This window comes from Triturus cristatus, chromosome 2_1, assembly GCF_964204655.1.
Source record: "Triturus cristatus chromosome 2_1, aTriCri1.1, whole genome shotgun sequence".
In the NCBI taxonomy this organism is placed as follows: Eukaryota; Metazoa; Chordata; class Amphibia; order Caudata; family Salamandridae; genus Triturus; species Triturus cristatus.
The window spans coordinates 267,199,163-267,217,468 of record NC_140581.1 but is presented as its reverse complement, the minus strand read 5'-3'; the positions used below and the strand labels follow the sequence as shown (position 1 = coordinate 267,217,468).

The window sequence follows — 18,306 nt, the reverse complement described above, 5'->3', positions numbered from 1 at the left end:
CAGCGCCTGTCGCGGCTCGCATTGTTGCCAGAGCGTCCCGCACCATCGGAGTAAAGGATCGACGTCGCAGCAGATGCCGCCGCATCACCGAGAAGTGTGTCGCAGGGCCTATTGCATCGCATAAAGAAAAGACGCCATCTTTGTTTCATTGCGCCGGATCTTCATCGCATCACGGCGTTGCGTGTCGCATCGCCACGGAAGCGCAGTAAGAAACCAACGCATCACCTCCCCTCGCAGAGAAGAACCAACGCATCCCCTACGCAGCAGTAGGGACCCGACGCATCACCGTTCTTGCGTGTAAGGAACCGACGCATCACCTTCCCTGCAGCCCTTTCGTTGTATTGCGTTACGCATCTTAAGGTACATTGAACTCAAAGTGTCGCATTTTAACATCTAAAGAGAACTAAGCTAATTCTACCATTTTAAGTACAGTATTGTGGATTTTTGTGGTTTGTGGTATTGTGATAAGTCTATATAAAGAATACTTATTTTTGATATAAAACTTGTGTGGCGTCCATCTGTAGTAGTGTCACTTGATTACTGTATGTGTTCACAAATGCTTTACACACTGCCCCTGAGATAAGCCTGTCTGCTCGTGCCAAGCTACCAAGGTGGTGAGCAGGGGTGATTTTAGGAGTGTACCCCCTTACCCTGACTAGACGCAAGGGCCCCTACTTGGACAAATGTACCTACCTCTGCCAACTACCCCAAAACCTAACAACACCTATTTCTGAAATTGTGGACCAAAGCTCAGTCTCTCTAACACTGCAAAGAAATGTAGTCCCATTCTAGTGTATCTAAGGCATTTTTTGCGTCCAGGAACATCAATAATGCTTTCTCACACAGCCTCTCTCTGCCCTTGCATCCTGTATAGTTGCCATAGATTAAGCTTCATGCTTTAGGGAGGCATAAATCCTGATTGATTCAAGTCAGTAAGGTGTGTTGCCAAGACCTTGGCCAGTACTTTGATTTCTGCATTCAGTAGCGAAATGGACCTATTCAAGGTGCATTCGTCTGGAATCGTTGGTCTTGTTGGAAGATGCCCTGCTCTCGGCCCTCCTGGTATATAGAAAGTATGGGCAGGTTTTGAGGCCATGGCCTTATAAACTCCACTGTGAGCCCATTGGGGCACATAGCTTAATTGACTTCAACTCTTGTATCGCAGCCTCAGTCTCTTCCATTTCTATCTTTATAAGTAGTCTCTCTCATCCTGTGTCAGTCCTGATGTCTTTAAGAGTGTCATCCGTCTCTGCAACTGTCTTGGCTACCACGGGTAAGTTTAGGTGGGTATAGTAAGTGGCAAAGGCTTCGGCTATATGTGTCCCCCTCCCCCCTCTAATCAGCTTGCCCGTCCCATTTGTAACTTCTAATACCCAGTTTCGTGGTGATCCCATTTAACGAGCCAGACTAGAGGTTTACAGGTTTGTTCCCTACATCATACAGCCGCTGTGAGGTGGCTCCTTGTGTTGCAAGCGCTACCCTGATGATGAGGTCTCCATACTCTTATTATTTGAGGCTCAGTGAATGCCTTGTTTCTACATCTGCCTTGTCTGCGAGGAGGTGCTCTAGTGTTACTTTGTCCCTCCCTACTTCATCTAGCATTCCTTGGATACTTTTATTGATTTTTGAGTTGCAATGCAATAACAAAATGCACATCCCCGATTTTAAGGAGAGCGCCTGTCCACTGACCACTGTTTTGTTTGCTTCCCTTTGAGTAAGGGCTGTGTCTACGTTCCCTGGTTCTCGATGAAGTAGGTCCTAAGCCCCTCCATGACCTTTCAGTCTTTAAATTCCTAGAGCAGATTGGCCATTGTCTCTCGTGGTCTGAAATTCTCTTGGCTAGGTTTCGGAACTTTGCATATAGTTGTGATTGCATATGTCGAGTGGGAAGGTAATTAATGCGGTAGAGGCTATTATGTGTGCTCGAGTAGTATGTATATTGCCTATCATGAGGTTTTTGCATTCTACAGGTCTACCATTCCCATTGCAGCGAAGAAGTCCTACAATGGTGTCAGCTTTGTCAGTGCTATTTTACATGTCGCCCTATCCAAGTCTTCCTTTGATGCCATATTGATGTCCCCTTCCAATAGCAATGTGCCCTCTTGTAGTTGGAGGAGCAGGAAGCTCACATCTGGCAATGCTAGTGTATACAGTTTGGGTGGGATGTATATTAAGCATATATTGACTGTCAGGCCTTCCAAGTTACTGAAAAGCACAACATATCTGCCCTCTTGGTCTGTCCACAACCTGTGGGAGATCAAGGGGACTGTATTTTTTCATGAGTGTGCCCACTCCCCTGGAGCGAGATGTGTATCCTGCATGGGCTGTCATTTTGTAACCCCATCTGCCTAAGATTTGTAGGAATTGTCTATCATGTGTCACTTGAATCATCACTATGTCTGGTGAGTGTCTTTTAAAGTATTGTAGTACGGCTCCTCTTTTTATTTTGTCCCACAGACCTTTAACGTTCCATGACAATATCTTGAGGTAACTCACTTTGGCCATGGAGGGGCAGTATTGTCCTCTGTCCGGGGTTCCCCCAGATCTTGTGTACAAGTAATACATTTGTCAGCCAACTTATCCAAGGTCACAGAGTTCCCCCCATTAGCTTAGTTAAACAGTTAAGTCAAGCATTACAAAAAAGCTGTGTGATATAAACAACTCCTCAGAAAACCCCCCACTATCCCGAATCACTGCACGGTAGGCCTAAAACTGCTCACCCCTCAACTCTGCAGAGTGCCTATCATGCCAAAGTGCCAAAGCTGTAGTGTACCAAACAGGTGGCATGGCCATCAAGTTCTGTTAAACGTACCGCTTTTGCCCTACCCCCCCCCCCTCAGTTACCAGTCACTATCCTTGCTGCGCCGTTTGGCGTGCCATAGGGACAGAGACACACAATCACAGGCATGTAGCTCGAATACTTTTAAAAAAAACGTTATCTACCAGTTTCACGTGTGATACAGTCGATCCATGAGTACTCATTGTGTTTTACATGACAATTGAAAAGAAGAACAAAAAACAATACAGAATAGACAACTGTTATAAATTTTTCAAAAGAGGATGTCTCTTTTCACTCTGCCTGCCTCGCCTGCCCGAGCACATTTTTCCTTCTCCAGTTGCGCCATATAGAGCATCATTCTGCCCAGAGTGTGCATCTAGTGATGTATCAACTGAAATTAAGCTGAGTACCTGGTCTAGCCCACCCCCGTTAGTACAATCCCGTGCTCCTGTTGCAGAACAGTTGATGTGTTTGGTGCTGGCGAGTAACCTTTTAGGGGGGGGCCCAGATGTCTTTCGGGCGGGATGGTCGTGGCAAGTTGCTGGTGTACAAATCGCTATTTATGTTACAATACGCTGAACTGTTTAACCAGCTCTTTAATGTTGGAACAGCTTCATGGCCCCATTTAATAACTATCTCTTTCTTCGCCAGCAATAATCCAATGGCCATGAATTCCCAGACCTCCTTCTGGAAATTAAACACATAAGCCATCAATGCAGTTTCAGGCGTGAGTGCAATTTCTAGCTCTACCATTTCTCCAAGTACTTGGAAGATTTCGCCCCAATGTAGCTTTTCGTTCTCAGCTTCTATTGTATGTGACCTCTTGCTATAGTCGCTCTATTCTGTAGTCGGTATCCTCAGTCTGATCTGATCTCCTCCAGTCTTGTCCGTCTGGGATGACCTGCCATCTCTGGGTGGTGACTGCGGGTTGTGTTTGTCCCTGGGCATTTGCTGGAGCCCTCCAATGACCCTGGCAGTTGCATGAGGGTTTGGAGATTGTTTCTGTTGTGGTTGCCTGTCTCCAGCTGGTCTCCATCCATATAGCCAGCTCCAGACCTCATTGGGGGACGGAATGTATACCATGTTTTCCCTTTGCTGCTAATCTCAACTTTACACTCATCATTGAGTATTTTAAATCCCTCTGCCTAAGTACTTTTTTGACTTCCTCGAAGGTGCGCCTTAACCTCTGCACTCAAAGCATAAAATCCAGGCGAATGCTCATAGTGGCATTTTCATATTTGTGGGGCAGGCTTCTCGATTCCCCTTTTTTTGATAATTTTTTCTCGATGGTACTAGACTTGGAGGCAGTGGTACTCTTCCACACAACTAAAATGCACTGTCATATTGTATCTGGAACTCAAATCACTGATGAGCTAAATTTTACAAATATTATGTCACGCCATTTTTACATTCTCCACATATTGATGATTACTGATAAGATGTAACTTTAACATTACCAGTAGCCACTTCCGCACATCTATGAACCAGAGAGAGGCAGATAAGAATTCCGGTCCAGCACGTGTACTCCCTTCATAAGCTATTTCAAGCGAAAAAGGTGTGCCCTTCTGCTACAAAAAGGGTATTCCAGGACTCACTAGGGATCTGGACCCATCTGGTCATCAGAGGAAGCTATTGTTAGGAGCACAAGCCCTCCCCCACCAATAGCTGCATGCTTCAACATGTGCTCTTCGTTGGGCCGGCGCTGCAATGCCCAACAGGCCCGTCGAGGGAACACTTTGCCGAATATCTTTTGATATTGCCTCTAGGCCAGGAATACTAGATTGTTATGGAACTGTTAAAATTAACTAGAGATCCCGTTGTGCGAATTGTATTCCGGGATCTCTCTCAAAGATTTTTAAAAAATGAACAGATCTCAGGAACACTTATGATTCTTAGATCACTAAAACTATGGTAAACATGTTTCACGCCTAGTGTGTTCCAAATCGGATCAATAGTGTAATAAAGGGCACTCCCTGCTATAGATAAATGTTCCAAGGGCAAGGAAATAGCTATATTGATCCAAAAACCCAGACAGCTATACACATTATATAATAGTTTCCTAACTAATTTCAAGGCTTAAAGAACATGAATCTACTTTTGCGCAAAATGTTATTAGAAATCAACTTTAAAATAATTTATACAATGATCACATATAGAATGACAATGTTTCACACTTGTATGTTGCACATAGTATAACAATTAAAATACGTATACATAACACTGCCTTCACTTCATTTACACTGTCATTCATTCATATTACCCATAACATTCACAAATATATCTTAAATCATTACGACAACAGCTTGTGATACTCAACCAAGTGATGTTCAATTTGGAGAACTTCTTTATAAACCATATACTGTTATAAGGCAAACCTCAATAGCACAATATGTCTTTTCAATATCTATAACATGAATTAATTTTAATCATGACTCTTTGTAGCTATATCCACAGTGGCTTATATGCTTAGTCGTCCTGTTTCATCTGTCTTATAGCTATACCAATAATGGCTTATTGCTTAGTAGTCATGTTTCAGCTGTCTACGTGTGAGTCTTGTAGGTGTTCTGTAATAATATTACACATTGCCTGAAGACGTGAAAACAGTAAACATAAATAAATAAAAGCATAAACTAGGGTCAGAACCTCCACCGTAAAAACATTCACCAAGTGTATTTATACATTCATTATTTGCTGGCTCACAGTTAAGATGAGCAATTGTCTATTTCCAACATGCGCGGCGGATGTTTTTATATCCATACAAGCATTGGATGCTCCTCATGCAACCCTAAAGGTGGAGAATGTAGATAATGTTTACCAACCTATTGTATTGGAGTCCCAAGACCAATGGGTTCATGACGTCGTATGGGAAGGTGTGTCTACAATGGCAACATAGCAGCAACATATATATATATATATATATATATATATATATATATATATATATATATATATATATATATATATATTGATATATTGTTTAACAATTTGATTCCTAGTGACAGCGCGCTCTGCCATTCAGTGCAGAAATCAAGCGGGCGGAATACAGCCCAACAATGAATTAATAGAACAAATGTATGTTGCACTCCAAAGATATTAGTTTAAGGGTTTTATTCACCACCACTACCACCAACGCGTTTCACCACAAGGGCTTGTTCACGGTTAGGGAAGTCTGTCTACCATTCCAATTTATACAGGTCTCCCCATTTGCCCATTATAAGGCATTGTGGGATATGTAGTTTCAATGCATACAATAATATACAATTATTTACAATGTTTGCTTTCCATTTTTGTGCTCGATTGTAGTTTAGTTATTTTGCCTTGTTTACTTATTCATGGGTTTAATTGTATTGTTCAGGATCTGTTTCCTATAGTGTCTGTAGGGTCTAAGGGACTGAATGATTTATTTCTCTATAGTCCATTGACTTGTGAGAATTCCTTGGTCAATGTTTGGCCCATCATTGAACAGTTCAATGATGTTGTGTTCCACAGTGTCAATAGTATTTATATCCTAGAGCTAAGTTATTATTGTATGCATTGAAACTACATATCCCACAATGCCTCATAATGGGCAAAGGTGGAGAACTGTATACGCGCTTCATTTTCTATAAGCCCACAGGTGGGACAGGTCCCGGGGGCAATGTGTAATAAATTAGCGGGGGACCACCACCTCCTGGGGCATTGATCATAAATTGCGGGGGTACCACGCGGCCTCCCACAGCCCTAGGGACCGCTACCTCCCCGGGGCTCCCGCCCTACTGTAGCTAACACTGTTTTGCTTCTTGGAAGCGAGAGCAGGAAACCTGCTCTCGCAAAGAAGCAAAGCAGAATTGCTTTTGGGCAAGGGGAGCTGCATGTTAGCAACTTCCCTTGTCCAAAAGAAATCGCGGCTCTGGTAGGAGGCGGAGAGCCGGTGTGGGGGCATCGGGGCTCCCCCCACGGTCCCCAACTTGTGGGCCGGCCCTGGGGTGGGGTCCCCGGGGCCAAAGTGGCCCAAGTGCCCCCCTCCCCTTTAATTTAAATTTTCTTTTTTTTTTTTTAAACAGAAGGCCAGCCCAGGAGGTTGAGGTCCCGGGTCCATTAGTGGCCTCAGAAGGGGGGCTATGTGGCCCCCCCTAGAAATTAAAAAAGAAAAGCATAAAGGCAGGCCAGGCCCCGAGGGATGGGGTCCCGGGGCCAGAAATGGCCCAGGGAAAGGGGGCCTCCCAAATATTTTGTTATACATTTCTTTTTTAAAAGCCGGCATTTCGCCAGAGGCCCCACCCCTCCCTGTACCACTCTGCAAACGCGCCTCCTTGCGTGTTCGAAGTCGGGGGATGAAGTCCACTTCAGTCCTGAGGTCCTCAGGACTGAAGAGGACATCATTGCCCCACCAGCAGTGCGGCAGGAGGCGCGTTTGCAGAGTGGTGTAAAAAGGGGCGTGGCCTCAGACCACTCTCATATTATATTTAGTAACAACAAGAGCACCCAGAAAGGTCAACTAGGGACCTTGGGAATTAAGTGATTATAAACAACAATTGTCCCTAGTCATAAGAAAAAATAGAGTTAATGATAAATAAGGACCCAGTCAGTACTTATCAAAAGGGAGACTTGTCCAGCCGGACAGAGGTCATGAATTTTACTGATATTCAGAAAGTAGCCAAAATATAAAGAAAATTAATAAAGTGGGACACAAGCCTGCGTCCAGTACATACATTAGAACATAGAAACAAGGAGGTTCAGGCATAAACACATAGTTTGCTTATAGATATCAACAGTAATTGAGAAACAAACAGTTTAGACAACACCCTTATGTCTCAAAAATCATGTTTTTAACATTTCGGGTATTTGTAAGTGTCGACGGCGTTTCGATCCTACTAAACGGATGCAAGGATCATCATCAGGACAAGGAACAATAATGCCTGCACGATGCAACCTGAATAACCTCAAGGAAAGAAAGAGGAAGAGGGAAGGTAAAGGTAAAAAGGAAAGGACATCACGAGGCAAGAAACCCGTGCAACTACAAATTGTAGAATTATTTGGAAATATTTGGATATCTATAAGCAAACTATGTGTTTATGCCTGAACCTCCTTGTTTCTATGTTCTAATGTATGTACTGGACGCAGGCTTGTGTCCCACTTTATTAATTTTCTTTATATTTTGGCTACTTTCTGAATATCAGTAAAATTCATGACCTCTGTCCGGCTGGACAAGTCTCCCTTTTGATAAGTACTGACTGGGTCCTTATTTATCATTAACTCTATTTTTTCTTATGACTAGGGACAATTGTTGTTTATAATCTCAGACCACTCTCAGCAATCCAGCTGTGTGGGGCTTACTGGAGGTACCTGGTGGGCTAGTAGGCCCCTAGGGACCCTCAGGATTCAAGGGGGCTTAATCCCCCGACAGAACGTGCTTGGTGGCACGTTTGCAGAGTGGTGGAGAAAGGGGGCATGGCCTGTGTCCACTTTTCAGCAAACTCACTATCTGGGGCATACTGGAGGTATTGGGTAGGCTAGTTGGCCCCTAAGGACCCCCAGCAGCGAAGGGGACTTAAATCCTCATCCAAGAATGCGCCAGGAAATGTGTTTGCACAGTGGTGTGGAAAGGGGGCGTGGCCTGCTATGAGAACTTAGCTGTGTGGGAGTTACTGGAGGTAATAGGAGGGGTAGTTGGATCCCAAGGTTCACTTGATTAAAACGGCTAAACTACGTCTGGAGAACAACTTCTTCCTGTTTGGAAAGAATATCTACAGGTAGCTAAGGGGTACGGCCATGGGCACCTGCTTAGCCCCCAGCTATGCAAATCTACACATGGGCTGGTGGGAGGAGCAGGTGCTGATGGTCAACTTCAAAACACAGTGGCAAGATAACATCAAGGTTTGGTGTTGTTTTATCAATGATTTATTTATTGTATGGAGAGGGGCACCAGAAAAGGCGAGAAACTTCATAATGGCTCTGAATAACAACGAGTTAAATCTAACGTTTACTAGTAACATTAGTGAATCCCAAGTATACTCTTTAGATCTGGAAGTTATTATCAAAGAAGGGAAATTGCACACACGCACATTTAGAAAACCAACAGCGGGAAACTCCATCCTTCACTCTAGCAGTTTTCATTCGCAAAAATTAAAACAGAGTATCCCCTACGCAGAATTGCTTTGCATGAAGAGAAACTGTAGCGAGGTTAGCTCTCTAGAACAAGCACAAACTGAATTAGTAGCAATATTCAAAGAGAGAGGCTACGGTCAGAGAGTGTAAAATCAAGCATTAATGAAAGTGGATGGGATACCGAGAGAAGACATCTTGTTTAAGAAAGTGAGGAAAGCAAAAGGACACACAACGCAGGACCTAAGGATGATAACCAGGTACAATGCCTACCATGCAAGAGTGAGAGACTGCATGAGTAGGCATTGGCACCTGGTAAAAGGGGACTCAATGTTGAGTTCTCTGGTTCCGCGAAAAACCCCTTATTACCTTCGGACGAGCCACTTCAATGAGGCAACAATTAGTGAAAAACAGCCCAGAAATAAATGAAACCGAGAGCTGGCTGATGGCAAACCCGGGTTTTAATAGGTGTATTAAGTGCAAGGCATGTAAACATGGAATAAACAAAAAGGAAATCCAACTGCCATTTTTTAACAAACCTTGGAAGATCCCTCGCTTTTTTAATTGTAAAAGTGATTATGTTATTTATGTTCTTCAATGTACCTGCCCCAAATACTATGTCGGAAGCACAATCCATATGGTTCACGTTACGATCCTGAAGCATCACCAATCAGTGAAAAACGGAGACAAACAATACCCCGTAGCTCGTCACATCAATGATGTTCATGCAGGTAGAATAGAAGAACTGACGTACTTTGTAGAAGACTCAGTCCCCAAAGCAGCAGAGGTGGAAATCATGAAGGCAAACTTAGGCAGCTAGAGTCCCGATATATACTCATGTTTTATTGCAAAACACCTAGAGGCTTAAAGTCATATGAAGACATGCATGTCCACCTTGTGTGAGATCGATATGATAAGTGTCCCAATGTTAGAGAAATGAAATCTATGAGATGCACCATATCTATGATTTATGACCAGTATGCCTGCATCACTATTTTAATGTTTTATGCAATTGATTACAATAGTGGGGGAAATCTTTTATGTAAATAATTTTTAGAAGTAGGCCCCCTTCGTTCTCCATCTTCTTAAAAAGTGTATGAGGTAGCCAGCACCATGGAAATTAAGCAAATTGAACATATATGTGAGAATGCCAATGCTATTTGTAAACACAAAATACTTCATACTGATATACAGTATTTAAAACTGGTCTAAAGCACTTGCACTTTACTAAACTTTAGAAGTTCGTCTTCTGTCCTATGATTGCACCTTAGTTTGCGATATTGCACAGAAGCAGTTGCACTTTATTATACATGAGACCACCATTTTTAAATTAACCATCAGGCAGTAGTAAGTTGGTTCGTGTATTTCTTTTGATGCTATGGTAAAAGCACTTGCACTTAATTTTCTAAAAATTGCAGTTTGCACGGAAGCACGTGCACTTTTGAAAATTAGAGTAAAAGAGAAAATAAGAAAAATGCGTACTTTCTATAAAGTAGACACTGTGTCTCAGCATTACTGATGATTTGGATTTCCAGTTGGAAGAAATAGCGTTTGGCACCCAGTACTTTTTGTATTTTAATTGCATATTTGCACAATTTGAGGCAACAAACGTATGACAACCTGATTGATAATTTGAGCACTTGCACTTTAAATACAGGAAACAAGGCATTTGTAGTCTATACCTACAAGAGAGGCTGATATGGACATGGGAGTGGGCCTCAATGTGAGTTACATGAAATATTTGGTTGTACACATAATGTTTCGTTAGACACAAATAGACATTTATTTTGCTAAGTAGGTAAAAAAATGTACGCTTTGGTACAAGGATACACAGAGTGCAATAAAAATGAAAAATATAAAACCAATACAAAGTTGAAAAATTAAAAAATTGAATTCAAGTATATAAAACATGACATGAATGATAGTAATTGGAAACTTGTGTAAATAATGAAAGCCTTATGATGAAAGTAACAATGAAACCTGTATAATGGTTAACGAAAAACATGTATGTGGATTTGAAAAGTATGCTGTCTATGTCGACAACACCACGTGACAAGCCGTTTTTTGCATTAGCTTTAAAAGTCACTGCAATGTGTCAGCTCGCTGTATGAACAAGGCAGGGGATCCTGCCGAAACGCGTTACAGCCCTGATAACGAAATAATAAAAGCTTACTTGATCACTGGAATGGTGGTGTCGGAGTCTAGCTCGGTGACTGTGTGTGCTGGAAGTTTTGGGAGATATATATATATATATATATACATACATATATAAGCTGTTGTTGTATTTTATGAATTTTGGTTTATGTCTGTTTAATTTACAGGTCACAGTGTAAAAGAAAGACATCCATACTCAGAGTGTAAATTCATGTGCACTATCTTTTGACACATAAGTGAGTTGATTAGGTAGGACAATATCACTCGCAGACCCTTTTGTTGCCTGCTTTGGTAGATTAGATTTAATACAGGTTGTGATGAAATGCCATTGATTTGCTTTGGGACAGAGTAGGCATGAAAAATGCTGAATATAGTTGTTGTGATCTAGGAATCATAGGAGTTTCTGAGTTCTGTTCATTGATTTTAATGTTTAAGAGAAAGTCCGGAAACAAAATTCTCACAGTGTAATTCTAGTTAATTTTAAGTTCCATACCACTCTGCATATAGTGTGAATTTCCTTTAGATTCACTTTTTATCAAGGCTAGTATTCTTGGCCTAAAGGCGATCTAAAAAGATCTGCGGCAACATGCCCGCTTCAGGAGCCTGTTGAGCACTGCAGCCCCATCCCAACGAGAAACACAGCCTGATGATGAAGCAAGGCACCATCGGTGGGGGAGGGCTTGGGCTCCAAACAGGAGCTGCCTCTGTTGACCAGAAGGGCTCTTATCCATAGCGAGGGCTGCAATCCCACTTTTGTTACTGAATGGCACACCTTTTTTGCTTGAAACACATTTGCAATTCACAACTGTTTTTGCTTGACTATGGAAGATGCACTATACTTGTTACGGGTCAATCTGCAGGCATGAATTTCCTGTGATTTTGATTCCATGAAATAACATCAGTCATCTATTTTGCACTAGTCATCTGTTCACTAGGACGGCTCTTTTTAGCTCTGTCAGACTTCGGTGGACAAATATATTTTTTCAGTGACAAATTTGGTAATATGAATAATTTGTATCCTAGATGGCAGGAACAGCACGGCATGATCGAGAAATGGCAATGGAAGCCAAAAAAAAACTTTCAACTTCTACGGATCCCATTGAAAAATTGCGGCTTCAGTGTCTTTCGAGGGGATCAGCAGGGATCAAAGGGCTTGGCAGGTACAACAATGATTTTTCGATAAATCGTCCTTGGCGTGAAGAATTTGAGGGTTATTTATGTTTGAATAATTTTTTTGATTTTAAGATGGAGACAATAAAAGAAAACAACAATAACGGAACCTGACACAGGATTGTTACAGAGGTGTAGATATAACCACAGAGGTCGGAGGAGGTGTGATGCTTGAAAAGTAACACATAGTATGAATTAGAGAAAATTATTGTGATTCATTGACAAAATATCGAAGTTAAAAATATAAAAGTAAAAAATATTGATGTAAAACTATAGAATGCAAAAATATCAAATCCCTATACTAACAGGTAAGTACAAAAATTTTGGAACAAAAATATCAATGTAAAAAATATAGTTGTACAAAATATCGAATTTGATATATATATACAATAATAAATATTAAATATGTTAGATAACAATTATTTAAAAAATTAAGTAGATTTGATATACATTTTAAAAAACATCATAAATAAACTTAATTAAAAAAAGTTACACACACATACATGATAATTCATATATATTTCCTTTGAAGCAATTAATAAACTATTAATTTTAATTTATTTTATAATTTTAAAATTATATAAAAAAATGTACACATATATATATGTATGTATTTCAAAGATGCTCTCAGCAATGAAAGAGCACTCGACCGTGTCCCCACCATCTAGCATTTGCCACCTCGCTGCAACTTGCCTCTCACATGCCAAGCATTACCTTCATGTCCGACGCGTTTCGAGGCAAACGCCTCTTCTTCATGGGCTCAAAAGACACGCTTTGAAAAACCGCTCATTTCCGGTATTTATTTCATTTACCTGATTGGCTTTTGCTTCATGCATCATAACTATTGAATTATGGATGTTACAGTCCCGTTAAATGAGTCTCACTTTAATCCTCCTCTAGTAGGCTCAATGTTGTGTCCGATTAAAAGCTTGTAATTCACCTTTGTAGGTTTGGCACACTCAAGGCAGGCACTATTAATTCCTGGAACACGGTGCTGCGCGGAGACAGACAATCAGCTCCTCAGCCTTTCAAGTTCTTGAAATGGTGCTCATTTCCACGGCGAGCAGCCTTGTTTAATGTTTTGATTTCAAAGATGCTCTCAGCATTGAAAGAGCACTCAACCGTGTCCCCACCATCTGGCATTTTTCACCTCGCTGCAGCTTGCCTCTCACATGCCAAGCATTACCTTCATGTTCGACGCGTTTCGAGGCAAACGCCTCTTCTTCATGGGCTCAAAAGACACGCATGTGAGAGGCAAGCTGCAGCAAGGTGACAAATGCCAGATGGTGGGGACACGGTCGAGTGCTCTTTCAATGCTGAGAGCATCTTTGAAATACATATATATGCATATATATTACCTACTGGCAGTCGCCAGTAGGTAGTTATAGTTAGGACCTATTTTCCATAGGATATCCGCAACATTCTATTTGGAATAACGTTGGCGTCGATTGATGAATCTTCGTCAAAGTTTCCAAACTTTTGGCCAGCTCTGGTCCGCTCCTATCCTGAAAATTTCATGGTGATTCGTCAAGCGGGGGCCGAGAAAAAAGGTGGGTTCCAAAACACGTTTTCCCCATGCATTTTCCCATAGGACCTGTTGACGCAGCTACAGACCGAAGTGCTGAACGGAATTACACCAAATTTGGCAAAGAGGTAGTCCTCAGTTCAGACTCGTGCCTTTTGCTTAAATGGTGTAAATCTGTTCAGTAGTTCCTGAGAAAATCAAAAGTAAAATCACATATATATCTGGGCGGAGCCAAACCACACATCTCTTCGTGAGATCTTATTGGGTGTCACCACTTCATCCAAGAAGTGTTGGCAGCCATCTTGGGACCAATATACATGATAGCACCTCATTAAAAAGCATTGCAGTTAATAGAAGGTTTTAAGACTTTAGTTACATTATAAATCATTTGTTGATGGTACCATACTCATTTTAGGAATTGTGGTGTGTTCTAAGGTGATTTTACAATGTGAAAAAGCCTTCTGCTGTGATATCATGAATCATGTTTGAGAGAAAACTATTTTCTCATGCTTTTCCCACAGAGGTTTGGAAGGTGATCTATAAGCTAAACTGAGAGCATATTTTCTGTAAATTCACATTATCTTTCTCAGTCATGTGAGAATGAAGTCTGACATTCTCAGTAAAACATGTACATCCAACAAGGGCAGAGACTGTCAGTTGATTCCTTTGTGTTCTACTGCAGCTTCCCAGAGTGTTCTAAAGAACAACTAGAGAGCTAACAGTCCTACTTATGACAAACGTATGGCACACCTGAAGCCATCTTGGTTGGAATAAAGTGGTAACTCTTAAAACATTTAATTTAAAAAGGAACAAAATGAGGGGGTTCATTTTGCCATAGAAAGTATGATTAGTGCTGCAGAAAGAAACATTAGGGCACATTTTGAGTGACTTCTCAAATCCTCTTCTATTTCATTAAAAAATTCTGACATGCAGACTGAAGCATGCACTTTCAATACCAGCAGCAGACTTCCCTGGTGAGCAGTAGCTTTACTACAGTGATCTAATAAGCAACTAGAGTGCTAACATTCTGAATTTATGGCAAATGTGTGACACATCTGAAGGCCTTCTTGATGGAATCAAAGTAAAAAACTGAAAGTATTTCCTACTGAGGAGACTGTAGTAAATGAGGAAATTAGGAAACATCATAACAAATAAGTCTCCCAAAATGGCCACCAGAGACAAAAGAGCCCAAATGTAGCCCAAATATCACCCAGATGTAGCCCAAGTATAGCCCAATGACAGAATGCCCCAGAGTGTTCTAACGAACAACTAGAGCGCTAACAGTCTTACTTATGAAAAAAGTATGGCACACCTGAAGCCATCTTGATTGGAATAAAGTGGTAACACTTAAAACATTTAATTTACAAAGGAACAAAATGAGGGGGTTCATTTTGCCATAGAAATTATGATTAGTGCTGCAGAAAGAAAAATTAGGGCACATTTTGACTTCTCAAATCCTCTTCTATTTCATAAAAAAATTCTGACATGCAGACTGAAACATGCACTTTGAATACCAGCAGCAGACTTCACTGGTGAGCAGTAGCTTTACTACAGTGATCTAATGAGCAACTAGAGTGCTAACATTCAGAATTTATGGTAAATGTGTGACACATCTGAATGCCTTCTTGATGGAACCAAAGTAAAAAACTGAAAGTATTTCCTACTGAGGAGACTGCAGTAAATGAGGAAATTAGGAAACTTCATAACAAATAAATCTCCCAAGATGGCCACCAGAGACAAACGAGCCCAAATGTAGCCCAAATATCACCCAGATGTAGCCCAAGTATAGACCAATGACAGAATGTCCCAGAGTGTTTTTAAAAACAACTAGAGTGCTTACTGTCTTACTTATGACAAACGTATGGCACACCTGAAGCCATCTTGATTGGAATAAACTGGTAACACTTAAAACATTTAATTTAAAAAGGAACACAATGAGGGTGTTCATTTTGCCATAGAAATTATGATTAGTGCTGAAGAAAGAAAAATTAAGGGCACATTTTCAGTGACTTCTCAAATCCTCTTCTATTTCATTAAAAAATTCTGATATGCAGACTGAAACATGCACTTTTAATACCAACAGCAGACTTCCGTGGTGAGCAGTAGCTTTACTAAAGTGATCTAAGGAGCAACTAGAGTGCTAACATTCAGAATTTATGGCAAATGTGTGACATATCTGAATACCTTCTTGATGGAATCAAAGTAAAAAACTGAAAGCATTTCCTACTGAGGAGACTGCAGTAAATGAGGAAATTAGGAAACTTCATAACAAATAAATCTCCCAAGATGGCCACCAGAGACAAAAGAGCCCAAATGCAGCACAAATATCTCCCTGATGTAGCCTACATGTAGCCCAATGACAGAAGTGTGCAAAACACTTATTTTTTGTGTATTTATATAGTGCAGACTTGTCAGGTATTGGAGTGCTTTACATGAGCATTGGTTACATCACACAAGATCAAATTCATTTTGGTTGTAGACATGGGGAGATTAAGTGATTTGATCAGAATCACAGAATGTTGAGCTGAAGCAGAAACTCCAACCTGGTTCCCCAGTTGCAAAGTCTGCAGCTCTGGAAGTAACACCACATCCTCTCCCCTAGGTGCAACATTTAATCAAGTGGTCAACTGGATAAAAAAACATAAAGATTACAAATAATTTAAAAGTTCTTTGTCGCTATTTGAAAACTCAGAAAATATGTCCTCATTTTAGGTTTTTAGAGCACTAACCATAATTTTGATGCAAATAAGACCCTCTCATGTATGTAATTTCTAAAGGAAATACTCTAGGTATTACAGTTTTGATTACATCAAGATGACGTCAGGCGTTCCACACTTTTGTAATAAATATAGAATGTTAGCAATCTAGTTGTTCATTGAGATACTGTTGAGAGGCAGAGGCCAGGGGCACGGACTCTGAAAATTGAAGGCAGGTAGGAGAGTGCAGAGGCAACAATTTGACCACACTGGGCAGGCAGGAAGGGCAGTGGCAGCACAACAGACTATGGAGGGCAGTGGAAAGGGGAGCAGGGGCAACAAACCAACAATACAGGACTGGCAAGAGAGGCTGTGGCAATATAATAGACCATTGTGGGCAGAAGGAATAGGCAGTGGTAGTACAACCATACATGCCAACAGACCCGTTTCAGCCAGGAAACGTCCAATGTTTTTAAGCTCAAATGGGCTTTATTTGATCTGTCTCCTGTCTACAATCTCCTCTTTTTCAATGTAACTCAAAGGGGAAAATCAATACCCCAGTTTTTTTCAAAATCTCCCTCTTACCAAGTTCAAAAGGTTCGCAAGTATGGTACATTGGATCATGGTAGGCAGGAGGAAATGGGGTAGGGACATGGACTCGGATAACAGAGGACAGGAGGGACATGGAGAGGTGCACCAAACTGACCCTACAGGGCAGGCATCAGGGTTTGCAGCAGCACAATACACCACACAGCGCATGCGGGACGGGAGTGCAGCACAACAATCCATAGAAAGCAATAGGGAGGGGACAGGACCATGCACCTGGAGAACAGAGAACAGAGGGGAAAGAGGCAATGGTAGCTAGCTGACCATAATGGACAGACAGGAGAGAAAGCTGCAGCATAACAGACCATAAAGGGCAGGAGGGACGGATCAGGGGCATTACAATGGAACAGACAAGTCAGGAGGGAGGGAATAGGGATCTGCACATGGAAACAGAGGGCTGGGGGCAAGGGGGCAGGACAGGAGCAGCAAGATGACCATGGAGGTCAGGCAGGATGGGCACTAGAAACAAGACACACCATGGAGAGCAACAATGAGACTATGATGGCATACACACAGACCATGGAGGGAAGGTGGGAGGGGGTCAGGGGCAGCTAGCTGACCACACAGGGAAGGTGGGAGGGGCCATGGCAGCACAGAAGACCATGCATGGCAAGCGGGAGGGTTAATGGCAGCACAATGGCTATGATGGGCAAGAAGGAGGGTGCAGGGGCATGCACAAAGGACCATGAAGGATAGAAGGGAGGGTCAGGACCTGGGCACAGACGAAGAGAGTTCAGGGGAAGGGGCCTCACAATAGACCGCGCGGGGCAGGCAGGAGGAGCAGTTGCAGCACAACAGACCAGGGAGGGCAGAAGGGTGTGGCAGTAAAATGGACCATGGAGGACAGGAGGAAGGGGATAGGGGCATGGCATGTGGACAGGCAGGGTGGAGGTGGCAGGGACAGGTTACAGTCATCTGACAATGCTAGGCAGGTGGGAGGGAAGTGGCAGCTCAACAGAACACTCAGAGTAGATAGGAGTGGCAGGTCCATGGAACATGGTGGGCAGAAAGGATGGAGCAGGGGCATGCACAAAGACATCGGAGGGCAGGGGGAAGGAGAATAGGGGCAGCAGGCTAAGCACAGAGGCTAAGCAGGAGGTCAATGATGGGCCATAGAATTGGGCAATGGTGGGCAGTAGGAGTGGACTGGTACATCATGCTAAATGGAGGGCAGTGGCAGCACATCAGACCATGCATGGCAGGAGGGAGGAGGCTAGTCCCCGGATTCAGACAACAGAGGATAGGGAGGAGGTGGATGGGGCAGCAAGCTAACTGTTCAGAGAAGGTGGGTA

At 42.2% G+C, this 18,306-nt stretch overlaps 1 protein-coding gene across 2 annotated transcripts in view; it reads left to right on the top strand.

The window, feature by feature from the left end:
* Positions 1-18,306, top strand: part of CAPSL (calcyphosine like) — a 171,837-nt gene that overhangs the window by 43,086 nt on the left and 110,445 nt on the right. For both annotated transcript variants that reach the window (XM_085631014.1, XM_085631006.1), the window contains exon 2: positions 12,041-12,177. In XM_085631014.1, the coding sequence (XP_085487140.1) occupies positions 12,041-12,177 (137 nt within the window). The remainder of the gene's footprint in view (positions 1-12,040; positions 12,178-18,306) is intronic.